This window comes from Ambystoma mexicanum, chromosome 2q, assembly GCF_040938575.1.
Source record: "Ambystoma mexicanum isolate Mex_15411 chromosome 2q, UKY_AmexF1_1, whole genome shotgun sequence".
Classification (NCBI taxonomy): domain Eukaryota; kingdom Metazoa; phylum Chordata; class Amphibia; order Caudata; family Ambystomatidae; genus Ambystoma; species Ambystoma mexicanum.
This window is the reverse complement of record NC_090924.1, coordinates 219,855,901-219,882,999: the sequence shown is the minus strand read 5'-3', so window position 1 is coordinate 219,882,999 and position 27,099 is coordinate 219,855,901. Positions and strand designations below refer to the sequence as shown.

General features: G+C 44.5%; 1 protein-coding gene across 5 annotated transcripts in view; it reads right to left on the bottom strand.

Moving 5' to 3' along the window:
* Positions 1 to 27,099, bottom strand: part of IQCK (IQ motif containing K) — a 1,231,453-nt gene that overhangs the window by 706,296 nt on the left and 498,058 nt on the right. For all 5 annotated transcript variants that reach the window (XM_069647159.1, XM_069647160.1, XM_069647161.1 and 2 more), the window contains 2 exons: positions 13,081 to 13,133; positions 12,914 to 12,991 (listed from right to left, as the gene is read on the bottom strand). In XM_069647159.1, the coding sequence (XP_069503260.1) occupies positions 12,914 to 12,991; positions 13,081 to 13,133 (131 nt within the window). The remainder of the gene's footprint in view (positions 1 to 12,913; positions 12,992 to 13,080; positions 13,134 to 27,099) is intronic.

Sequence of the window (27,099 nt, the reverse complement as noted above, 5' to 3'; positions counted from 1 at the left end):
AAGGAGGGAGCGAGGGAGGCAATGTTGTCCTTGATGGTGCTAGAGGAGCAAGGAAGCAACTGTTTGGATGAGACTTTCATAGAGCAGACTGTTTTGGTGACCTCATCCGGTGTTATGTTATGTTATTTTGCATTTATATAGCGCCTTATATACCATTGGTATGGTCTGAAGGCGCTGGTAGGTTGAACGCCCTTGGGAACCGAAGTTCAGGTCAGTAGAGAGAGTAGAGAGAGTCCAAAAGTGCGTGTGCGCACCAGGTATGTGTGCAGCTGGTGCGGAATTCAAGTGGTAGCTGCTTCTTAGTTGTAGGTGTGTTGGTTGAGAGATCAGGAGTATGTGTTCGCTCTGGTCGGCTTTATCCAGAACAAGTGTGGCTGCGTTAGGCCTGAGGAGAACGCCTGGCTGGGGGTGTGAAACCAGCAATGTTTACTTAGAGTGATGTGGAGTAAGCGGGAGATGTAGATATGAGAACAGTTATACCGAATGGTGTCATAGTATCTCTGTGTTCTAGATGAGTGGTGGTGTAAGGGAGAGAGTAAGCGTGGGGTGTGGTATGATGTATGTTTTCAAGTGTTTCCTTCATTCCAAAGCATATTAAGTATGTCACGCTGTTACGTGTGGGCAGGTCCGTCTATGCATTTTTGTTCATTTCAGGTGTTCGATTGTCCTACACATTCACGTCTTATTCATGTGCTCTGGTTCACGTTGCGAGCTCAAGTCTGACCTTCATTCTCCAGTGTGCCTCACGCATGCTCTCATGTGTTCCATCCGAATGCAATCCTGTCCTTCTTGCGCATGCACACCAGTCTACCCCGCGCTTGTACTTTTGTCTGCTTACGCGCTCATCTGCTCAAACACTCATCGCTCCATATACACATCCGCTCCATACGCTCATCCACACTACACATTCACTTTTTCGCTCTCCTCATTCATCCGCTCTCCACACTCATCTGCTCCCCACTCATCCGCTCCTCTGCTCTCCACACTCATCCGCGCTCGATACTCATCCATTCTCCACCTTCCTCCGCTCTCCACACTCTGCCGCTCTCTTCCGCTCCCCACATTCAACCGCTCTCCGCACTCAACCGCTCTCCACATGGGTGAGAAAGAGGAGAGTAGGAGGGAAGGAGGGAAGGAGGGGGGGCAAGGGAGGCCTGCAAGCAGGTGGAGGATGGAGAGTGGTAGAGGAGAGCGAGGACAGGATGTCATGAGTTTTGGTTGTGAAGTGGGAGGCCAAAGCCATGTAGAGGTCCTTGGAAGGAAGAGGAGAAGTGGAGACGACAGTAGGATCCGCAATTTCCCTACAGATTTTGAAAAGTTCAGCAGTGTTGTTGGTGGCCCCAGAGATGCAGGCTTGGATATGAGCCCACTTCTTGGAGCGGATGGAGAGCCTGTATTGCCTTTGGAGCAGGCGACAGGCCAGTTTGTCAGAGGATGTGCCAGAAGCCAACCACTTCCGTTCCACAACCCTGCACTAGCTTTTCAGCAAGGCTAGGTCGGAATCATACCAACTATTGCACTTGGAGGCAGGCTTCATGCAGATTCTCATGGCGGTGTCAAGGGTGTTGGTGATGGAGAGGTGGAGGTTAGCAAGTGCTGGGTCAGTGTGAGAGTCAATAGCAGAGGTAGGAGGGGGAATGAAAGAGGTGGCAAAAGCAGCTACTGACACACACTTCATCGGTCTAATGATGGAGAAGGAGACTGGCAGTGCCGGCAGAGGCTTAGCCAGGGAGCCCAAGAGCACCATATCAGAGGAGAGGAGAGCATGGTCAGACCAGGAGAGCGGTGTAGTGAGAGGGTTAGAGAAAGAGATGTCCACTGAGATGAGCGCATCCAAGATGTGCCCGGTTGAGTGTGTTGGGCCATAGGGAAGAATGGTGAGGGAAAGAGAGCCACAGAGGTTGCGGAAGTGTAAAGTGGCTGCATCAGGAGAATCAAGATGAATATTAAAGTCTCAGAGAAGGAGAATCTCAGAGGTAGAAGTAAAGGTCAGGGGAAAAGAGGCAAGGTTGGCCCACTCCAAAAGGAAGAGGGAGACCGGCCCAGGGGTCCTGTAGATGGTGGCAAGAGTGAGCGAGAGGTTAGGATAGGTGCAAAGCTAGGAGAGATAGACATTAAGGGGGGAGAATTAAGCTATGAGGAAAAAGAGAGTAACATCAATGAAGAGGAGAGAAAGTTAACATTAGATGGCAGGAGGAAAAGGAAAGAAAGAGGCATGGAGGTGGGACAGTTTACAGCTTGTCAGCACACTGATGAGGAGAGGAAGAGAGAAGCAGGAAGACGAAGTATAGGGAGGTGGTGAAGATCAGAAAGAAGCAAGGGGAAAGTAGAAGTGACAAAAAGGTTCCCCTCTTCTTGGGCACGAGATTGTCTGGGTGAAAGCTTCTGGGGAGTAACCTAAGTTGGTTAGGAAGCAGCACCAGGGAGGTTATGTCAGCCCAATGTGTTCTGAAAAGGTCCCAAAGAATCTGAAGCCTAGATCACATTTAGATTACCCAAGACACTCAGGGTGGTGGTACAATGTTTTTGGGAGCCAACGGGAATCACAGTAGAACATATCAACAACTTCTACAAAAGCCAAGGAAGCCATCACATCAAGTAAGCAAGCAAGAAGTGTGGCACGCTTAAAACCCTTCACAATGCGAGTGACTTTTGCCCTGCAGAAAAGCAGAGTCTAAGGTAGTGAAGGAATGCATGAAGACCAGGCCCTATATAGATGCTGGACTATTTTATTTTTTATTGAAACCATACCAGGTAACCCCAGTTAAACATAATCCCTTACTTTCTGTCTGTTGAATTGAAAACCCATGAAAACGTGGATCTTGGCATTGAGCAGTCTGTCAATCCTTCATGCATGACAATACACACATACAAACTCCTCTGCCTCATGTTAATGAACCTCCCCAATACACATGCACCGTCCTGCTCCATAAAACCCTAGCACACCACAATCGCTCATACCCTCCATCCCGTCTCAAAACCAACACCCCCAAAACACACAAAGGGCCTCATGACGACCCCGGCGCTAAACCCATAGGGCTCAATGGGAATGGGGAAGGCGCTAAGTACGGTGCCGCAAATTGCGGCACCGTACTTAGCACCAAGGTCCCTTTGCGGCACCCTACTTTAACGCCTGCTAAAAGCAGGTGTTAAGGTCGGGTCCCGCAAAGGGAACTCTTAATGAGGCGTTAAGGGTTTAACGGCGCCGACACCTTTTACGGCGGCGTTAAACCCTTAACGCCAGGGTCGTAATGAGGCCCTTAAACTGTACTTACTAAAAGGTTGTTTGCCACGTCCTGTGGAAGTGGTAGAGGACAGATAATTTGGCTGCCACAAGGTTGATGGCTGCTGATCGGTGAGAACATCTCTGTTCATTGCCAACGGCTTGAATGTCCCAGAGCCCATTTCAGACAAGTAAAAGACAGTTTTGCTCACAATAACAAAGGTGTTTAAAAACAAAACCGCACAACAGAAAACATACATGCCATGACAAAAAAACATACAATGTATGCATGAAAACTGAACAGCAACATTTTACAAAAACTGCTGTATGAGAATTTGCCAAACCTTCAAAAGGCATCGGAAAAAAAAGAAACTAACAGGCCTTCTTTCAGGTTTTTTTTAATGCCAGCTATGGAGAAAGAATATTTAATGGGAAAGCACACTATTGCCTAGTGAGTGAGAGGTGGTGATATTTCTGAAAATGTTGGGCATAAAAGTTGTCCCTGATTTGGCACACGCAAGCCTGAGTCCCAGTGAGGCTTGTGGTGTTCTCACACTAAAACGAATTGCAAAAAAGAGTCCAAATGCATTTTACACCTCAATTTTACAGGGAATTAAACAGATCTAAAAGATATGGGGTAGGCATGGAGTTCAGCAGCGGGAAGAGTAAATATTCCAGGTCTTCACATGCCAGGTCCACTGCCCCAGTTCTACCCCATGATACTATCACTACCCCAGTTCTACCCCATAATACTATCACTGCCCAAGTTCTGCCCCAATGTGGCTCTCCCTTCCTGTGTTCTGCCCCATTTCTTTCTTTGTTTCTAGGTTCTGTCTACACGTGGCTCGCACTGGGCGATTTTTAACCCATTTGGTTCTCACAATCCAAGTTCTGCCCCATGCCTCTATCCCTGCCGAGCTCCTGCCCCATCTTGCTTTCACTGGCCCAGTTCTGCTCCAGTGAAGTTCTGACTGCCCCACTTCGATGCTGTGTGGCTTTTATATTTTATTGTTTGTGGTTGACCAGTTTGAACCGTTACAACTTTTATAAACAAAAATACGAAATATACATTGCATCTCTCATAGATCACATAAACATACAAAAGGAAGAAAATAAACTGTCATATAAAATTAACAGTTGTTTCATAAACGAAAAAGATAACCATATGTGCATTCTCAGTACAGAGCCAACAATTATATGTGAACCATTCTTTCCCAGTTTAAATAAAAACATTCCTGATCTCTAAAAAGCGAATACGTATATTCCTTTAAATTATTAATACAACCCCAGACTGCTATAGTGTTACACTACGGCAGCAAAGATCTTTCTTACAAAGAACTTCCCGACCATGGAATCTGCTTTGGCATCGTTACAAGTTGCCTTGGAAACTGTTCAGGTCAAGTAAACGTGCTAGTCAGCTGATCGGACGTGCTTCACTTACACGGAAGCCACGCCCCCTTGTTCCTTAAAGCCTTCAGCCGCGGGAACTTGGTTGCTGCTAATTGTACGTTACTAAGTGCCTTTTCGTAGCCCGCCTACGGCACTGTTTGCCTTCCTCGGATTACCCTCTGTGAACCTTTGACTCAGAACTCTCGTTACCAGACCTCGGCTTTATACTCTGTTTCTGCTTATCTGGATTACCCTAAGGACTTGTTGCCACGGTAGTTTTCCTTTACTGCCGTTAAACCGCAGGAGCCTCCCCGCTCAACCTCCAGTTCTACGGGCTCTGTTGCTCTTCACTTCCGCTCAAAACTGAACTCCAGTTCTCATTCATCTTACGCTTGCACGAACGATTTTGCTTTCCATCTGAGTTCCGGCTCTACGATCAAGATTTGTTGAGATCTGCTTCAGCGCAACGCTGCTTGGTCTTTTTCTTGCTGTTATATCTGAATCATCTATTTGGAATATAAGACCATTCCTACCAGTGCTGCTTATCAAGGACTGCCTTTGCTCCAACTATCTGATTAACTGTGTTTGCACACTGAGACACTGTTTGTTTTTTCTACTGAAGTGCATTTATGAACGCTTTCCAGGACATGCACCAACCTGGCCCTAGTGCGTCCCTCGTGCCGTTCGGGTTATCCTCCCTATACTAACTTTACCATTTTATTATTTTTTCCTGTCGTTTTCATCAACCATTTGTATTTTGTATTCCTTATTGAAACTGGTCCAGGATTTCCTCTCAGGTCTACTCACATACACTATTTCAGGTACCGGCAGTTCTATTGTGTTTAACAGAATTATTTAAAAAGAAACAAGTTAGGCATAATACTCAAAATCTTTCTGTGTCTCTTGTAGCATTGGTCTGGCGGTGCGCTCAATCCCGTTCTTTTGCATTATAGACTACTATGTCTGTTCTTTCATAAATAGCAGAGTGGTACATCGTGAAAAAGAGCCCCTCTCGAAGAGGAAGCCTGATTCTTTTCGGAGACGTCTACGGCTCATCCTACATCTCGATCCAGGTTGGGGTCACGCACACCTTCTGGCTCGGTGAGTAACATATAGCCACAGAAGTGGGGGTTAATGCCACCAATCTCACAAAATTGCATTGTCCACACAAGGGACATTATGCACCTGTTGTCTAAAATAGAGAGATCTAAAGAATATAATTGCTGGACAGAATAAGAGCAGCTGTTTCCACATTTCCAACTCTTTAACATCATTACAGTGAGGACAGTACGGTAGATGCTTTGCTATTAAGCTTTGTTTGGCCAGAATTTCACGGGCGGGCAAAATATTACCTCTAAATCTCAACAGTGTGGACTGTGCTCCTGCATTTTAGGAAAACAGACCAAATAAGGTGCAATAGTACCTAATTATTTATGCTCTAGACTTAAATGGGCTAAAGAACTGTATGCATGCATTGCTTCAGCCGTCTTAATCCAGTCTGCTCTATACAATTCAGTTTTCCCCTGTCCAAGCCTATTTCAAGATCACTTACGTAAAACCTAACCCTGTATATATTCATACAATGATCCTGCAGCAAGTTCACAGTCTCATCACTGGTGTAGCACAAAATGTGGGCCCCCCCCGGCAAGCCCTGCCACCACGGCCACTGCCCTCCCCTCTGGGCATGTGCAGCATGGGGCTGCGGGGCCCCCCGTTACGCCAGTGTGTCTTATTACTTCTTTCCTCCATTATTTTAGCAAGATCACTGAGTGAGACATAGCAGAATGGTAAACAAGTGTCAAATTTATAATTTTCAAATGGCCACTAACATAACACTGCATGCAGAATAGCATAACATGCAGACAGGCTATAGTTGACTACCCTAACACGTATGTATCCCCATGGAAATGATGTGGCGGCAACTTGCGTGGCTGCAATGTGGTGTGTGGTTGACTATGTCAGTAGCTAATGCAAAAATATAATGTAATTCTTACAACTTCTTATCAATGAGTATAACTTTCCTTAAGGTTATGTGGTGTTACCTGTGGCTGTAAGACTTTTGGAAAATAACGACGAGGCCCAATCTTTAAAAGTGCAGCATTCTCAAGTTCTCCAAGGGCCTTTCAAAGGAATGACCTTGGAGGCTTTGCGATATATTGAAGCGCATCGTGGACGTGTCGGAAGCAGCCGTTGGTCTCAGAGAGGTGCATTGAGAATTGAGACTTGCTACGGCGTCGGCTTGAGGCGATCCTGAGGTGCTCCTGGCATGATAAGGTCCTTTCCTCTAGGGCCCTGTTAGCTTGGTTGCTGAGCAGCTACATGTTGCTTGAAATGGCTCGCTCCCTGCCGTCATTGTTTGGGATTTGAGGCGGCCGGTGGTAGTAGAACGGAAGGCAAACTATGTGAGGACGGGAGCCTTGGAGAGTGACAATGTCCCTAAGCTTTTGAAAGTAAGAGGTAACAAGCTGGGGACTCTACATAAATAAGGAGCCGATAGGGGCAAATAGCATAATCGGCGGTGCTCTGTGGGAACAAAGGAGGGACTGAGAAATAGGTGCATGACGAGGGGTTGAAACGCACAATAGTATTCAAATCAGCGATTAGCTTCCCCCTCTTGTTAAGAGCGCGCCGGGTCCGTGTTCTGTGACTCTGCGATTAGGATAAGGGAAGAAGGAAGGCTGCAACTCAATTAGGAGGGTGCCTTCCTATTTCTTATTGGTAAGCCCAGTGTTCTATCACCTAGAGGCGTCCTGCTACCGGCAAGAATGACACGCATAGGACATCTGTGGAAAGCAATTGCGCCGCATAAACGCCCCAATTTACGAAGCGCCAGTACGTATGAAGTTCTAAAAAATTCTAAAACTGACCAGCCCTCTCAAGCTGATATCACAGCTTTTTTTGGAGCACAAGATAAGCGCCTGCCCAGACACTCATCAAAGTCACGTGAATCAGATAAAAGAAATTTTTAATCTGATACTATTTACAATAATAATTCATTGTTAAAACTTGTAAATCATTTACAGAGATCCTTGCGGGGGGAGAGGAAAAAGCTGCCAAATATGGAAAGTGTGGAAGATAACGAGGGCATTAGCCTGTCCTACTCACCAGATTTGACAGTCTTCGCCTCACACTCTGATTCTTGTGATGCATCTAGCCTGGAGGAGGCAAATGAGTCCGCTCTAGCAGGATAAACAACTATGGTCGATGACCTGGTCACAAGGAACCTGCTAATGGCCATAGAATGCAAGATAGACGTTCAAGCTATATTGATAGCCACTATAGGAGCTTGCAGCCAGTCAAAAGCTCTCAAGGAAATTGTTAGGTATACTAACAGATCGGCACAAAAAAGTGGATTTTATCATAGACGTTAAAGCCAAGCAGGAAGAAAGAGAACGAGGAAAAGTCGACATTATGACTGGTACATACAAAGGAAATCCAAAGCATGGTCAATTTGATAGAGATATGATACAGGGGGTGCACCAGTAAGAAAAAATTGGATTGGGACTTCGAGGAGGTCCAAATTTCCCCACCTACCGAATTAAAGAAGGCATTAAAAAACAAACAATTGCCAGAGGAAATTGACAACACAGGGAACTCAAAAGCAGCTTAAGATGTTTGATTGTAAAGGCATAGGACATCAGACAAAAGAGGATCCTGTCCTAAAGGTTAAGAAAGGGTTGTCAGATATAGAGGAAACAAGGAATAAGCTAATAGCACAACCAGAAGATATACCTAAATGCGACAAGAAGACGGATAAAATAACATCACAAACACAAAAGCCAACAGAGCTGGATGGGGAAAGGAAAAATTTGCCAATTCCTACGGATGCTGCATACATCAACCCAATGGGGGCTCAAGTACAGATTGAAGATGACTACAAACTGCCCATTATATATCCCGGTGCATTGAAAGATGGTGGCACATGGGTAATATTGGAAGAAAATGCACCCACGTCACAAAGCCCTTTTTTAAATTAAAAAAACACAATTGGCAATATTTAAACAACTGAGATATCTGTATTATATACAATCAAGAGATATCCTGAAAATTGAGCTGTCGGAATTGAATAGTGAAAAAAATTGGGCACTGATCGAGTTTGTGCCACCTTTAGTGGTGGTCTTACTGAAAACACACTCCGATATGCCCTGGCATGCTGGTTACACACTAATTGTTTGCCAAAAAACTAAAGGCACAAAAGCGGCACAGGTTGATAACGTAAGGAATGAGTGCATTGATCTAAATTTCACAACAGAAAAAGATGCACTGAGAGCATTACAAGAACAGAACTCATGGATAATGCTTAAGGTCGCCACTGCCACATTATGGATGCCCATGAATACATGCAGTGGGGCTAACTGACATGTGAAAGATACTGTAAAGTTGGCTTGGTCCTCTTGGAACAAAAGAGGTCATAATTCATTTTCAACACATCCAATGTGTTAGCTTCTCAAGAAGGAAGTGGACATATTCTTGTTCCAAGAGACCTGGTGCACAAAACATTTCTATATGGATGGGTACCAAATTCTGTTTAAGAAGGCCATAAAACATAATAAAGGTAGGGCGACTGGGTACTGGCTATAGGGGCTAGGTAACACCTAAAATTGGAACCTTGGACAATGACGAACGACTCCCCTAATGTGCTAATGGGTACACTACAAATTTCTACTCCTAAAATCCTAATCATCAACATTTACGACCCCCCTGGGGGCTCCTGTACTAAACCAATACAAGTTCTAATAACAGAGGTCATCACATATTGGATAGAATCACCCCTATAGGTGGCGTCAACCTGGCTGGTGATTTTAATAGAAGACTACTGCATGTTTCAAATGGCCCTTAAGTGGGGCAAAAAGAGAATTGGCAATCACTATTTGAATTTTTTGACTTGGAACCCTTACGAATGCAGATTAACAAGGATACCGAACCAATTTACACATGGTCAAATGGCATACTTACATCCTTAATCGATTATGTGATTATGGACAGAGGGTTGCGTACAACCTCTAGTCCCATAGTGGTTACCCATAGTGGAGCAAGTGAACATGGTATGCTACGTTGGACAATCATCCAAAAGGAAAGGCAGAAAGATCTGGAAAAATGGGCACATTTTCTCCCAAACAACACAGCAAATAGACTGTGATGGGCACAAAACACATTGAATGTTTAAATGAGGTCTTAAAAACAAATTAGATAAAGTTGAATTGCCTGTTTCCCAATGCAGAATGGAACCTTGAAAGAATAATCAAATCCGTTATACCACCATATGTAAAAAAAGGGGAGCATTAAACTAACCAAGAGCAAAAGCTTAAACTATTCGATCTTATCATTCAGGAAAGAAAGAGAAAACATTGTAACGAAACGGCAGCGGTGAAAAGAAATTTAGAGATTTCTTCAAAAATCAAAAAAGAGAATTATAAAAAATATGGCTACAAAATATAGAAATTGGCAAAAAATGCATAGAGCCTCTATCAGGATGGTAAACTGGATAAATCTGTTTACCTGATTGAGACAAGACAATAAGGCTACATTTTGGCGAAACTTTAATATCTTTAAGGATTTATCAACGAAGATTGATTTAAATCCTATATCAGAGGAAGGTTGGACAAAACACATTCAAAGCTGTACAGTACAAAGGGCCAGGATTCTGCAAACCTAGAAGAGGACAAGATAACAACATGGACTAGTGTCAAAGTATCCTCTTTATTAAATCTGGCAGAAGATTGTTCCCAAATAAACCTTGAAAGGCTAATAGTTAAATCAAAAGCCTCCAGAGCGCCGGGGCCAAACGGTATCCCAAACTTGCTCTACAAAGCTGAACCTAATTTATGGGCTAGAATCCTAGCGCAACACTTTTTAAAAAAAGGAGACAGACATATAACAACAAATTATAGATTATTGGCGATGATGGACTCTTGCCAAAAATTGTTTGCGAGTGTTCTTTTGGAATCATTGAATACCTGGGTGAAAGATAAGAACATAATGAGCATCTTCCAAACAGGATTCAGAAAGAGCTACAGCACAACAACTAATATAGCAACATTGCAATTCTAGAGGGCATTACGCCCAAAAGGAGAAAATAAGCTATACTGCCGTTATGTGGACTTTTCGAATGCCTTTGACCTGGTCTCTAGAAAAAGACTTTGGTCAAAATTTAAAACATGGGGCATCGATTCTGCTCTTCTACATTTCATACAAAAATTATATACGAACACGTTGGTGGCAGTCCGTCTAAATCAGGAGGGGTCAATGACTGAATCCATTGCCACCAAAGAGGGCTTGAAACAGGGATGTGCGTTGGGCCCTATCCTGTACAATCTCTATGCTGCAGACATGGATCACGCATTAAAGGATATTAAAAACATTCCACCAACTAGAAACAGCGTGAAAATTATCATAATGGCCTATGCGGATGATGTAATACTTTTAGATCAAACCCAGATTGGTCTTCAGCGCTCCATGAACGGCCTCAATGTATATGCAAAGGAGAGCTTTATGATTATAAACAAAACGAAGACAAGAACAATGTGTTTGACAGATTCTAATAGAACATTTTTTAAAACACATTGGTTTTCTGATGGTATAACACTGGAAATGACTTCGGAGGTACTATATCTGCGCTTTCCAATATGGGTAACTGCATCGGCCTCGCAGTATAAAGATCATATTGTAACCAGGATATGGAGGAGATGGTTGGCAATAAAATATTATGTGGATCATAGGGGTGGAAGCAATATAGAGGGTTTTATCCAAGTATATAAATCTACTATCTGTACAGCTATTCTATACGCACTAGAGACCCTGACACAAAAGGAGGTTGGGTGGCTCCAAAAATTGGAAGGAAAACGATTATGTTCTATGATAAATATGCCAAGAGGAGTATCTGTTGAAGCACTTTGCCTAGAGTATGGATTACAGTCTTTGCTGACAAGCTGGTTTATTAGAAAAACTTTCCTGTACCTAAAAATGGGTAAAAGGGTAGCAGGAACAAACCAGCTTTTACAGCTACTCGGTAAAGTGCAAAAGGGCAGCAGCTCCAACTTTTATATGAAGGAGCCGAGTAGTGCCACAGAAGAGTGCTTGAGTACTCCGGGTCTGGATTTGAATACTATACAGGAACGTCCAGATAGAGTGCTTGTCGTTAAAAAGAAAGCGAGGGAATGGGATAGGATAGCAGATATTGATTATCTCAGTAAGGTTCCCAGATATAGAGAGTATTGACATCAAAGCTTTGAGATTGGTAAACCCAAAAGCTATTTAACAAAATGGTCAAATCCACCACTTCAAAGGTTTACGTTGCAAATAAGATTTAACATCCTGTGCTCCAAAGAATACTTGAATAAGTGGAACAAAGAAGCCCAAGAGGATCAAGATGTAATGTGTAGGCATTGTTATACAGAAGTTGAAACAAGTAGACACCTTGCACTGCGCTGAAACCCCTATACATTAAAGGATATAGCGGTCTTGGGTCTTCTACAGAGTTCATATGTAGTGATCAATTTTGGTCAGACGTGATAGGCGCAGAATCAGTAGTGCATAACGCTGCGGCCTATTATATATGGCATATGGTGACTAAATAGAAGATCAATTTCTTTTTTTCCCTCTTTTTTTACTATCTATCATCTCGGTAAATGACATGTTATGCATAAAGGTAAAAAATAATAATGAATTATGAATGTCAATATATCTGCATTTTGAGAATTTTATGTTATGTCTGATTTTAAGTAGTATGGAAAACTTTCTTTTAAAATTGTTTGTTTTTTAATGTTTTGTATTATCTTTTAGGGTATTTTCTCTATTTTTGAATATGCCAAAGTTTGTTCGTTATGAATATAAACTAAATGCATAAATAAAGAAATAAATAAAAAAATATATATATTGACCATGTTTGTACCTCCAGAGTGATAGTTCTTTTTAAAATAAACACAGTCCTCAACCCAAGATCTGAAAGGTATGCGCTATATTTTTTTTGCTAGGGTGAGGCTTTAAAAGCGCTTCAAAAGTGGCTCAGCCGGGGCCATCACTTGCGCCACTCTGCCCTGTGACCCCTGGGGTCATTCGGTTTCCAATGTCCCAATACACAGCTTGATTGCTAATTGCCACAGGAGCTAAAAATAACACAAAAAGGACCACCACCACCCTCCCCCAGGTGGTCAAGCTGTTTTATACTATACCGTCTGGAATTCAGACAAACAAACTGATGAATTGATGCCAACAGTTCCTCCTGGGCAACTAAATGACAAGGCCCCCTGGAAGTGAACCCATGCACCATATGCAATCCGTAACAGGGTGCGCCACACTTACTGATCCTTCAGCCAGTCTTCCACAAACGGGATCTGAAAGAACTCGGTCACCTCCTGCCCCTTCCTCTTCAGATTATAACTGCAAATAAACACAACAGAATGCCATATTAGGTGCGTTCCTGTAGAATGTTCACCCTGTTCATCGGAGAAGGCCCACCAGGAACTTACTTGTATAGCCACTGAGTGAGGAAATCGAGTGCAATGAATCTGGTTCTCTTTCTCTACAAAAGAAAACACGTTATAAGGAGTGTGCATGTGTCGAGTTTATTATACAAAAAGAGACAGCAGATCGGTTAATAACAGTTATTGGCACCCTGGCGGGGGGAGCCATCCAATCAGGTGACTAGGAACGCAGGCTTGAAAATCCTCCACCTCACTGCCAAATCTGCAGTATGGCAATGCAGTAATGTCACAGTAACGGAGTTACTACTGCTTTACTGCCATACTACGTCCCTAAAGAGTGATTTTTCAACAGTTTGTTTATTTATTTAAGCACTATAGAGAAGACAGATCTGGATTCGTTCTCCTGGTACAGCCATGTTAAAGGCATTTCTTTCATTATACATTATAGCATCTGAGGGGCCGTGACTTAACTGCTCTTTTCCCTGACACAGACCACCTAGAAACAGACCCACAAGCAACTGGGCACTTCTATACTGCATGCATCAATACATCAGTAGGGCTTTCTTGGCATTTTCCCTCTCCCAAGTAACACAGCTCACCCCCTCTCTTTCATCACTGGGAGACCATCCAAGCGGTGCGCAGCAGTGTGTGGTATACATCCCAATAACATAACGAAGAAATGGACACAGGCCAGTAGGTGAGCAACCCGCAATACATATTACACTTGGCAGCGCACCAGTAAAAGGGACTTAAGCGGCCCGGGGCTAGCCTGGGTTGAGCCCTGCACAGTCTCAGAAAAAGGGTTCCGAGACTGGGCCCTGCTGTGGCTCCCTAATGTCCCCTGGCAGCCACAGCCGATGAGGCAACAAGAGCCCAGGATATTTTTCTAAAGCCTGAAGCTCTCACTCATTTGCGAGAGCTTCAGGCATTTAGAAAAAAAGGCATTTCCACCATAATGGTGGCGCCGACGCCTGCCAGGCATCCTTTTAACCGACAGATGCCTGTGGGCCACCGCTACCATTTTGGAAGAAAAGGTGAGGCCGTTCCAAGCCGAGTCCTTTTTTCTATAGCCTGAAGCTTGCACTCATTCGCAGCAGCTTCAGGCTTTAGGAAAAAAGGACTTGGCTTTCAACAGTCTTGCCTTTTCATCCTTAATGGTTAGTTCGGCCTCCACCAATCATCCATTCAACTAAGAGATGCAATGATCACCCAAGGGTGATCGCTGCATCTATTAAAGGAATGCCTTGCGAGGAGCAGCGCCAACATTAAGGATGAAAACATGTGCCACTGTCCCCGGCAGGTATCCCTTTATATAAGAGATGCAGGGATCATCACCCTCGCACAGGGTGCTGATCCCTGCAAAGGGATGCCTGGCAGGGTTCGGCGCCACCATTAAGGAAGGAAAGGGGTGATGTTAACACCTGCAAGGCATCCCTTTAGTTAAGAGATGCAAGAATTAACACCCTCTTCCCCGGAGGGAAGAGGGTGATGATCTTTTATTTATTTATTGGTCATTTGTTAGGCGCTTATACAATTAGCAACAACTGTTTCAAAGCCCTGCAAAAGGCTACCTGGAGGGTGTCGCCTGTAGCCCATTAAGCTGGAGCGTGTTGAGGGGGCCTGGCCTAATGGGCAGCACACGACCATTGAACCACGTCCCCTTGACGAACTCCAGCTCCATTTGCCACTTAAAGTACTGACTAGTAATGATAATATCAAGTTTCAATATGGCGCTTCATGCTACAGTCCTCCAACTCTAGAGCTGTAACAATAGCAGTCATTAGTACCCAATTTATTTGTCGTAATTTTAGATTGAAATTTGCAAAGTGCATGCCGGCTTTCCCTCGATCAAACAGAATAAGCGTCTACAGTTATTTTTAGCCACGGTTTAAAAGAATGCTAAGGAGGGTAAATGAGTTAGTGCTTGTGAGATAGGTAGGCAGAGGATGGGTACCGGGTGAGCAATCCAAACATAAATAATGGATAGTGAAGTTCCAAAATCGCAAGCTACCAAAACAAGCATTCTACTGCAGTAGCATAATAAATGTAAACCCAATATAAACCCAGTGGTGACCATTTAACCGGGCTGCCCTTCCTTGCTAATTTGTGACATAAGCCAGAATAGGCCTTAGTTTTGCGACCAGCCTATTTCAGTTCTCATCTCCTTCCTTGTTCGATTTTCATGTGCACGTGCCACTCTGGAACGACTACATTTGCGTTTCTGGCAGCCCCACTCTGAGATAAATACAGTGATCTACGTGGCATACAGGATGCGGATGTTAATTAGCAGGCCGCACACATGCCAGATGCAGACGCTGGAAGATGTGCCCATCAAGAGAGTGTGCATGGCACTAAACAGAGGGAGAAGGTGCCTGAAAGGAACTACAAAACAAATTCAACAGACCTTGCGCCTATGTGTGTGAGTGGTTAGTCGTGATACAGGTTTTAGCAATACTCATGTGGGGTAAATAATTAAATTACTCCACTCTGTACAAATTATAAATTCAAATTTAATTATTGTCAGAAATGCATATAAAAACCTGCAACCCAGAAAAAGTGACACATGCTAATTAAAATGTTAGGGAGAACTCCTAGGCAAGCAGAGTGGGTTGCTAGGAGTTCGCGGGCTCCGAACTAATGGAAGGCCTAACTCCTGCAAGTCCAGACAGGTAACAAGTTCAACTGAGGTTTATTACAGCCAACAAACCATCAAGGATTCGCACGTGGATAAAAGTCCAGGCACACTATCTGTGAATACTGGCTCGCAGGCCAGTTTTTAGGCAAATCTATGTCACAATGACATCACGACCTGGGCCCTTCTCCAGCAAACCTAATGCCACCCGGGATTGGGAGTTGAGTGGTAGTCCCCCTATAGCGGTCCCCATAGAGATTAGCTTACTGGCTCTCCCATGTAAGGTGTCTAGCCTGGATCAACCCCGAAAAGTGTTACTTCTACATTACTTCAGTATGCAGACCCAATGATTGGTTGGTGGCCCCTGTTACCCACTCCTAGGGCCATGCATTGTGATTGGTTGAGCCGCTCGCCCTTCCCCCCCCAGGCCTGGCACCCAAGTTGGTTCTCAGCACAGAGTGTACCTGTTCAAGGTAGCATGTGCAACTATGTGTCTGTGTTATACCCGTGTGTGAACCACCATCGACTATGAGAGTGCTCCTTTCCAATTGTGTAACTTCGGCTCTTGTTCTAACAACTTTGTTGAGAGCCGCTGTCCAGCTCGTGGGATCTCTGCTCTTCTCAGCTGCCAATTCTTGGCGCCTCGCCAGCTCTGCTGGACCACGTGTCCAGAGACCACGTTTATGAGCCTATGGACCTCTGAATTAGTCTGAATTTAGGAGAATTATTAGGGCCGGCCGTGCTGGTGTTACTTCAGTTCAGGGGACACACACTGCAGTTCTCTGGTGCGCGCTGTATTTCAGTTCAGCCTTAGATTTCTGAGATCGTTGTGGCCTACTGTGACTTCCTGAGCCAGTCTGGTTTCTACTGCATGTGTTTGTCCATAGTATCCATAGGTTAGTTGACCCCAGAGTTACTGGGTCCCTCAAGAGTTCCTGTGCTCTAAAGGGTTATTTGCATGTGGGCATCTGCAAGCCTTTAAACAATATCTTCTTTGCTTCTTGCGGTTTCTGCATTGCTGCGACAAGCTCATGACAAAATAATAAACGTGCAAGCAGTATGTATATGTTGCTGTCCTCTAGCTAATAGAACTGTACGCCTGTGTTCTTTGTGCATTTGGGTGTGTGATTATGTCCCGATGTACGGATGGCACGTATGCTTCGTGTTTGACGCTACTATGTCCTGTTGTCTCTAGCGACTGGATGCATGTTGAGACTGTCGATAGAGTTGTCTTTGGTCTCGTCCTGCTGGTCTTCATCCGCCTTGCGTAATTTTCGCACTGCTCCCGTGTTGTAAGGTTGGCTGTGAGGGTATCTTTCATTGTACTTGTCCATCGGAGGTGCAGTGGGGGTCGGTGCAAGCTCATGCGATCGGCGGCCACATTGTCTTTGGTTTTTCTTCCGGTTTGAGTGTTTGGTGGGTGGGGAGAAGAGGGCCTGATTTCAACCTTCCCTCTTCAAAAACATTATACATTTCATGATTCTATCAACAAATTTAAACAGTTCATACATACAAAATGGAAAACAGCAATACATATAAAACACAGCAAGACACATAAAAACTATATGTAAATTGTGCTAATTGTTATTACTTCTTCAAGACAACCCTTGTCAATTAAATGACTTGATAGTGTCACATGCGTTACAAATTATTAGCTATAATTAACACAACACGTGTCACTTTTTCTAGGTTGCACTTTACACTTGCTGGGAAGAGTAAAGCAGGTTTTTGAGTTTTTTATAAGCATTTCTCCCAATAATAACATTTGAATTATAATTTGTGCACAGAGTGAGGTAATTTGATTCTTTACCCCCACGTGAGTATTGCTACACCCTGCATCACAACTAACCACACAAACACAAGGTCTGTTGAATTTGTTTTATTGATAGACCAGGTTTGGCCTTGTTGCAATCTATCCTGGTGTCCCTTCTTTTTATAGAAGCCTGACAGGAACTGCCATTACAAATTAGGAATAGTGAGATTAGAACAAAGATGACAGAATACAGAAATGGTAGAAAAAGTAAAAAGGGGAAGGGAAGACAACTTACTTGCAGGCTTATAGCTCTCTGAGTATTGTTAAAACAACCAATTAAATTTTCCAGCTTGGCATCATCGGTCACAATTTAGCCTTAAAGACACACTAAACAGCAATAAAGCAGCAGTAAAACGCCATTGCTAGCATAGCACTGACCACCACCAGTCTCCCTGTCGGTGTTCCCAAGAATCAGTCCTTAGACATCCTGCTCTTCACCCTCTACTCTTCTGCCCTAGGAGGTCTCATCTCATCCTTTGGTTTTTAGTAACACCTTTTTGCTGATGACAATCAAATATGTTTGTCCTTTGCCTGCTTCACCCCAGCCATCTCGGAACAGATTAAGAACGGTCTACATGCAATTCTTACAGGATGGCTCTACGCTGCCTCATGCTGAACTAAAAAATGGAAGTCATCTTCATTCCAGCTTCTAATACTATCTCCTTTCTGCCTGACCTTCTTGCTCCCTCGCCCAAGGCTTGCAATATTGGGGTCCTCTTTTATAGCGACCTACGACTGCAACAATTCATCACTACCACTGCCTCTGCTTACGAACCACTCTACAAAAACCCTAATCTCCACTCTTGTGCTGAGCAAACTGGACTACTGCTCAAGCCTACTCCTTGGCCCTTCCCTCTCTAAACCTCCCTCCCTCTAGACAAAGCCCTCAACTTTGCTACCTGCACTTTCTACAGCCTACACAGATCATCCCCCACTTCAACCTACCAACAACATGCAGGTTGGCTCTGCATGCACAACTGCTTTCATTTCAAGATCCTTCTCCTACTCTACAAAGATATCAATGGCCTTGCTCCTCAGTATCTTTCTGATTGTATCTTAGTTTACTCACCATCTCATTCCCTCTAATACCCCTGTGCACTCAACCTCACTATTCCATGTCCTCCCTTTGCCTCCTCTTCCATCTGCTTTTTGACCCCTCTCCACTGGAGTCCAATGCCCATAACAATCAAAACCAGCCCAAATGTGGATCTCTTCAAAGTGTGGCTTGAGCTTCACTTACTTGCTAAAGAGGGAGCTCTGCCTTCCCACTGCCCTATCCCCCTATCCCCCCTACCTGAGCCCATCACTGCATCCAGTGATACTTAATTTAATTTTGTATATTCTATATATTTAAACGTGCCCGCTTAGGTTAATGTTACCTTTGTAAGTCACCTGTTTTCCTATTTACATTTTGTTTCTGTTTGTTTTGCTACTGGTATATGTCATCATTTTTTACACCCTCGTAAACTGGCTTGCACCTTGTTCTCATCTTTACGCTATTTTATAGACACCCTTCATGGGAATGTTTTACACCATCTGTAAAAGTGTAATTGTAACACTTTTCTGATTAAAATGAGCATTCCTGTTCTTCAAATAAATACAAATCAAATACAGATTGCTGCAACCTTGAATAACAATAAAACATCTGATTCAAGTCTATGTGAGGATGAATGCACCACAATTGAATACTGTACAATAACTGAATTTTCAAACACAGGTACGACGGGGGTCGTAACTTGCAATCAGGCATTCAACATGTTATGCCGTAAAAGTTAGGTGGTCATTGCACGTGAATTTTGGATCAGAATATTTGCTAAATTAAGTCAATTCTTCGAAGAAAATTAGATACTGAGCAAAGCATGAGCAGTAGAGAATACAGGTGTTGGTGCCAGAAGGGGCAAATGGCTTCTCAGCGTGCACTGCTCCATACCATTTCGCCAAGTACGTGGCCAGTGGGTTCAAGAAGATTTGAAAAAGGTCCTGGTGTGCAGTGGTAACTGCCAGAACCAGTCTCTCCCCCAACTGCCACCTCTCAGCAAGAGCAATACTGAGGTCAAGAATGTGGCGTGAAGCCCCTGTTCCAAGGGTAGGAATGGGGGTAACAGTCCGGCAGCCCAAGTTAACAGCCTGAGCAAAGCGTGAGAACCTGGGCCTCACAGGCCAGGTCCTGGAGTGGAGTGGTTGATCTCCTTCCTCCTGGACCGCCCTTCCCAGGTCCAACTTGGGTTCTTTCTCTCCACCACCTCCCTCTCCCCATATGGTGTTCTACAGGGCTCTAACCTTTCACCCTGGTTCTTCAATGTCTACTTGGCCCCTTTGGCCCACCAGATCTCTACCTTCTCCTCTTTCAGTGTTATGCGGATGACACCAAGCTCTCTTTCAGGCTCCCCTCCGCCTCCTCTTCTCTCCCAGTCATTCCGGACTGTCTATCTGTGGTTCAGGATTGGTGCACCTCCAATGATCTCTGCCTTGAGACCAGTAAGACAGAGATCCTCCTCATTGGGACTCCTGATCCCGCTTTCCCTCCGTCACTCTGGCCACCATCCTTGGGCCCCTCTTCCTTGGCCTTTCTGTGAGGCAAAACCCCTTGGTGTCATCTTCGACTCCACTCTCTCCTTCTCTCCTCACATCACAACCTTGCCAAGAAGGCCCATTACCAGCTGGACTTCCTCAGAGGTATTCTTCCTTTTCTCATTTTCTCCCAGAAGCTCACTGTATCCACAGCCCTGGTTCTCTCTAGGCCAGCCTCTTTCTCAACCTACCCCCTTCTTCTTCTCTCCGTCCTCTGCAACTAATCCGGAACAGGACTGCAAGACTTGTCCTTGGCCTCAAGTCCAGGGACTGTATTTCTCCAGTCCTGAAATCTCTCCACTGGCTCCCGGTGGCTGCAAAGATCAAGGTCAAGACCCTCTGCATCGTACACAATGCTTTCTGGGGCCGGGGTCCACACTACATCCAACTCTCTCTTCCTAAATACCTTCCCTATCGAATCCTTCACTCAGCTACCTCAAACTCTCTGATCGTCAGATGGCTTCTATGTCATTTCACCGCCAGTCATTTTTACAATTGCTGTTTTTACGAATAGATTTTGCAGAAAAAAGTCATTGAATTATTTGTTTTTGTCTTTGGGGGGGTTCCCCCTAAACCCTCCCTCTCCCACCTATTTTTAACTATTCCCGACACCCCCAATCCCTCATCTGCCCTTTTCTCACCCCCCCAAAACAAAAAATGTTGATTAATTTTTTAGGCAAAGTGTACTGGTAAAAAGAAAAAAACTGTTGTAAAAACGACTGCCGATGAAATGACGGTATACCGGTCAGATGCTTCTCCAGGCAGAGAGTAGGGGTAGATCTCTCTCCTCTGCAGGTGCCGCCCTCTGGAATGGCCTCCCTGCCCCTCTCAAACTTGAGCCGGACCACCGGGAGTTCCGGAAGCAGTTCAAGCCCATCCTTTTCTCCTCTGCTTTCTCCCTCTCTCCTTCCCTTGCTGAACTAGCTGTCTGCTGCATGGACTGGTTGCTTGGCTACCCTCGGAGTCTTACTGAGTACCAGATTCCTCCTTGATCAGTCCCCCTTGCACTGCCTCCACACCTACCACGCATTTAGGGGCTGAAATTACAACCCTACAGCCCCCTGCCTCCTTGCACTTACCCAGAGCCGAGCTGCCCTGGCTGCACTTCGCCATTCCCCTCCCTGGCACTTGCACGATCTGAATGACACAAGGCCTAGTAAGATTGTGTGTCTTGTCGTGCCTAGAAACATTTGTGTACAGGCACGTTATATATGACATATCATATCAAAACCCAATGCAAAAGTGAGCCACGTGTTTCTCTCCTGCCGACTGTCGTGATTTTTGTTTTAGACCGTTTAGCAAAGCATACGAATACAGAGCATTCATCAAGTAATGCAATCCCACAGGTCTTCGATCATCAGACAATACCATCGGGGTGTGAGAGCCATAAGATGCTCTCACCGTCCGAAAAATGGCAGAAATGTCACACAGTCTTGCAGGGCCATGTCTAAATGGGCCACGTAGAGGATGAAAAGGCCCTGTTTTAAACCGGTGGTTAGTAGAATATGATTTTGTAGTGCACCCTTCCTATATCAGCCTCACTGTGACTGATGTTTCACAGTAGAGTAGTCTAAGGAAGTAAAGAAGAGTGGGCTCAATTGCCCATAACTCCAATTTGGCAAATCATTTGGCTCGAGGGATGCTGTCAAATGCAGCATAGTAATCTATATAACAAAGGACTAGGCACGATTCTGCGTTCAGATATGCATCTGGTATCAGTGATTGTAGCACCCAGATACTGTGTGGTGCTACAGCCTTTATTTGTGTTAGCCCAATTATTGAGCCTGTCCAGGAGGAGAGGCAAAGATCTTTCCGCTCTGAGTCTAGGGGTGAGCCCTTTTTGTGGACTGGTATTAGAATAGAGTGGTATTAGTATAGAGCTGAGTAGTATAATTACTGCAAGCTGCTGGGTATTTTACCAGTATTAATAATAAAGAGAAAGAACTCATACAAAATACTGGCCCAAAGTTGAGGATCTCTTTTAATGAAAGCGTTGGCAAGGCCGTCTGGGCCTGGAGCCCTTGAGGCCTTAAGTCTTGTGATAAATCTTAAAATAGCCTCTTCAAGGACAACCAACAATTACTGTTGTCATATTCTATCGGCCCGACATTCTCAGCTCGTAGCAATGAGAAATACCAGTTCATTCCCAACATATGAGTGCCCAATTCCTCCTCTGACATAACACAGAACTATCCAACAGTATCCCCTGACCTGTCTCAGCAAAACAAATGGCAAAGTATCTTTGTATCATGCGTTCTAATCAGGGTCTGTAGCATTTTCCAATTGGAAGAATCCGAATGAAATGTATGGCTGTGCGTTTTTTTCACTCTCTGACAGATTCCTAACCCTCCAGGTCCTACGTACAGCAGAATGCAATTATTTCTTCTTTTTAAATATAGCTAGATCAAAAAGAGCACCATGCTTGCCAGTAGATTTGTGCGTTACCAAGTGCCTATGCTGGCTAGGCCAAAAGTTGTTCACCATTTCCTTTATATAAAATTCCTGTAGAGTACAGTTGTCACTGCTCGGGCTTCCTCCTGGCGCTGAAGAACTTCACTACACAACAAGGATATCAGTGGATCATATATTAGTATGCAAAGAGTATGCAAAGAGGAATGCAAGTGGTTTCTTAAATGTATTATGGTTGAGGTAGACCTTAAAGGATAGTTCCGGGACTTTTTTTTTATTGTCCCTACGGTTCGGCCATGTGTTTTTAAGCATAAATCGGTAGATCGTAGAAAACTTTCCTATGGACCTTACCCGACTTTTCGTCCATTAACGCACTTGAAATCAGCCGCCATTTTCTGATAATCCTATCATTTCCCTATCGACCTGGCTCACCTGCGTTTGCGGCACTAAATCATATCCCCCGCATTAGCTCGCACCGATTGCACGTGCACCAGGTGGAGACGCCGTCCATGCGACATGGTCCAGGCTCTTCATCCGTTGACTGGTCCTCCCAACTGCCGTCCGAATCCCCATCGTTTTCGCGTGCTTGCCTTTGCAGTAGTTCTTCCTCGGTGTACTCGGGCTCGTACATATACAGCATTATTGTAGCCATTGTGTGGTAAAGAAAGTAAAATAATTTACAGAGATGGTACAGGTGTTCACAAGGCCTAGAAGCGGCGAAGGTAGCTGACCAGAGCACAGAAACGAGTCACAGAATACTCAAAGTAACACAGAGAGAGTAATGGAATCGAAAATCTGCTGCTGTGTGTTGTGAAACGGTGTGTTTATACTTATTGAGGAAAGAGGCGTCCTGCCATTTCCATGGCGACACTTCATTAGCTGAGGCGCAGCGATTGTTGACACGAAACGTGCTTTGGCGTTGGGAAATGGGCGGTACGCGTCTGCTGATGTCAGGCTCAGGGGCGGGGGATTTGATTTAGTGCCGCAAACGCAGGTGAGCCAGGTCGATGGGGGGAAATGATAGGATTATCAGAAAATGGCGGCTGATTTCGAGTGCGTTAATGGACGAAAAGTCGGGTAAGGTCCATAGGAAAGTTTTCTACGATCTACCGATTTATGCTTAAAAAGACATGGCCGAACCGTAGGTACAATAAAAAAAAAGTCCCGGAACTATCCTTTAAAGATAACGTTTTGCAACACTGACAGAAGAAGCCCGATCACCTAATATGCATTTTGTAGATCTAGGAGCACTCAAAAGCTGTGTGCATCCTGAAGGAAACGCCCAAAAAGTCTGTATCCATTTGTACGAATGGTACAAAAGACCGTAAAAGATCTGTACCATTCGTACAAATGGATACAATATTTTTGGGCATTTCCATTGAGAATCCGAAAATGCTGAACATGAGGAGCGGGGCTTGCGGGGGTGCTCCCCGCTCTGCCCATGTTCAACAGTTTCGGATTCGGGGAATGTGGGGTGTGCCCCGCAAAGGAGAATAAAGTTTTTTTTTTAAATTCAAAAAATGTAAAGGACCCTGCAGTGCCGCTTCCCAAGCATGTGAGGGGAACCGGTGTCGCAGGGATTCGACGGCACACAACAAGGTGTGCCGCTAAAAGCAAAAGGTAAGTAATGGGGTGAGGGGTGTTTGTGGAGCATGTTTGGGAAGGTATTTACTTTGGGTTGTTTGACGGTAATGGTCAAGTTAGCTACAGTCTTTTTGCCCAAAAACCTTTCAGTTACGGGCAAACAACCCAAATCCTCCCTTTCTTCTATTCACTCCCGTGATTTGTGAGAGGAAGGATGCCTCAACAGATAATCTGCCGGATTATCATCCCTGGGGTGGTACAAGAAAGTCAATTTATAGTCATGTAATGCAAACAACCACTTAATCAATTCTTGCGGGAGGACACAAAGATCAGCCAGACACGAATGGGCTCCCCATCAATATATAGGTGTTAATGTCAGCAACCCCACAGATGGGTGATAGCACCCTGCTAGCATACGCTCCCGGTTTCATGTCACCATGCGGGTCAGCTTGCAATAGGACCGCCCCGAGACCAAGAGAACTTGCATCGACTACTAACTCTGATCGCCGTTCGGCATCGATAGCAGCAATGGTCAAATCTTACATGAGGGCTGCCTTAATTTCTATGAGTGCCACTTCCTCAAGCGGAGTCCAATGGTACAAAACATATTTTTTCATCAAGTGTCTGAGAGGTTCTGACAATGTTACCAGATTTTTGCTGAAACAGCCACAATATGTGACCATGCTCAGAAAACTCCTGACTTCGGACACCCTTGTGGGTGCCTACGGCTAACGTATGTCTTGTACTTCTTTAGGGTGTACAGATAAACCATCTTCTTGAAAAATATAAACGAAGAACTCCAGTTTCCTTTCAAGGAACATCCATTTTCCTTGTTAGACCCACAAATGGTATCCTCTAAAGGCCATTCTCCAGTTCCAATGGGTTCTACCCCCATCTTGGCAAATATCAGGATCAAAGATATTTATCATTCCTATATGCCAGCCAGTGCACCTATAACTGCATGCGGAAACATTTCCACCGCCAACAAAATTCTTATAGCGGTACAACCCATTACGGGTAGAGAAAGACATAATGTACCAGGAAGACGGGTGTAGTAAAGTTGATGGTAGCCTGCTCTTAAAATCAAGTATTAAAAGGAACGCAGCACAATGTACATCTGAAACAATGCTATCAATTGTAGGTGTGATGTGTCTTTCTCTTTTAATAGCTTTATTGGGTCGCCTCATGTCCACACAAATTCTCACTGAATTGAGTTATTTGGGCTTACAGGCCACCACAATAGGAGAGACCCATGGAGTCAGACCTTCAACTCAATTTGTCTACCTCTACCGCCACCCTTCTTCACAAATGAAATGGCACTCAACAGATCGATGACAATCTTCTGCCCATTGCCCTAAAGCACTGTCATCTAATGGGGTCCCCTTTTATACAGCCCACACCGTCAAATATGAATCTTTCAATCAAGGATTGGCACATCTTCCACATAGGCGCTGAAAGCAAAGTTGATCATTTGTAGAGCTTCTGCAGCAGAGCAGCCAAGCAAAGTGTCCTCACTCACGGATGTAACATAGAACCTAGCTTGGATATGTGTAGTTGGGGAGCCATGCATGACTGTTGTCACAAATACTCCATAAATAAGGGTCCGCTTCACTGCTCTGAAAGTGAATATGCATACCTGAGTTTTCACTAGTGGAGGAGGCTTCTTAAACCTTCCCATATGTGGCATCGCGATCACGTTTACGGACGCTCCGGACTCAATAAAAACTGAAGCGTTTGTGTCTTGTAGGTGCACCACACACCTCTGCTGGAATTTGCATTTTCTGCCCACATAAAAAACTGTTGAAATGAAGACATCTCCAACCTCTTCCTTCGCACATTGTGCATCAGTTTCCATAGTCAACGGAGCAACCTTTTGTCATGTCTTCTTGTGAAAGATGTCATTGTGTACCTTTGCTTTGTAAAGGCAGTGGTGGTAGTTGGGTTCTACATGCTTTAGCAAAGTGATTTATTTGTCCACATCAACCACATATGTGGCCTGTCCAGGTGAATTGGCCTGTGTGACATGATGTGTAACTGCAGTATTGGCAGGTTCCCAATGAATCAGACAATGTGTCTGTTGTCACAGGCCCACCCTTTTGAAATTACTTTGAGGAACTTCTACTGAACACAAATGCTTCTTCTAATTTAGTAGCTTTCAAAGTGCAGTCCATCCTATACGCTATCACCTCTGCCAACTCAGGAGACATTCCCAGTTTGAGAATTCTCATCAGGCTAATGCCAGGTTCCTGTAGTATTTGTTTTCTTCATTTCACAGAGAAACAACCTTAAATGACCTGGGCTCGTATTTCCTCCTCATTTAGGAGAACAGACGTAAAAGCAAGCTGCCTCAATTGTGCATGAAAAACATCAAGGGATTAATCTTCCTTCTGCTTGGCGTCACGCAATATATAGTGTTCATAGTAAGCATTGACCATTGAGCTAAAGTAGTTAGTTGCTTAGCGCCATCGTAGCAGCAGCAGAAGGATTGTCTGTTGGAATCAGAGTTTTGAAAATTCTGTGCACAGCCGGAACTGCGGAGTATAGCAGGGTGGGTCTCTTGCAGCTGTAATTCAGCTCACCTGTGGCATCAAAATACTTATGAAGGTGCTCTACCCACATAGCTCATTTAAGCCCCTGGCTGGATGGTGGCCCCAAAATGTCAAATTCAGTCATCTGAGGTAATGATCCTTGCTGCTTGTGAAGCACTGCTGGGTCAGGAGCACCCCCTGCGTGATCAGCCATTCCTACACTTTCCAATGCACCTCTGTCTGCCCAACAACACCTCAGTGGGGCTCCCAAATCAAATCATAGCGTGGCTTCAAACAGACATGACCATTGTGATTTCAGTGGCCAAAATCTTGATGAACAGTTACCTTTTTCATGTGCAGACACAATTTGTGATGTGAAATCAGCATTCATCAATGGAGGGTGATAACTCTGGGCCTCACACGAAAATTATCATCTGTTGAGGGTGCCGACTGCTCACAGGCGTATCCATGAATGTGCTTACACACACAGTGTGGGTGAATAAGATGTTGGACGCGGACAAGCACTC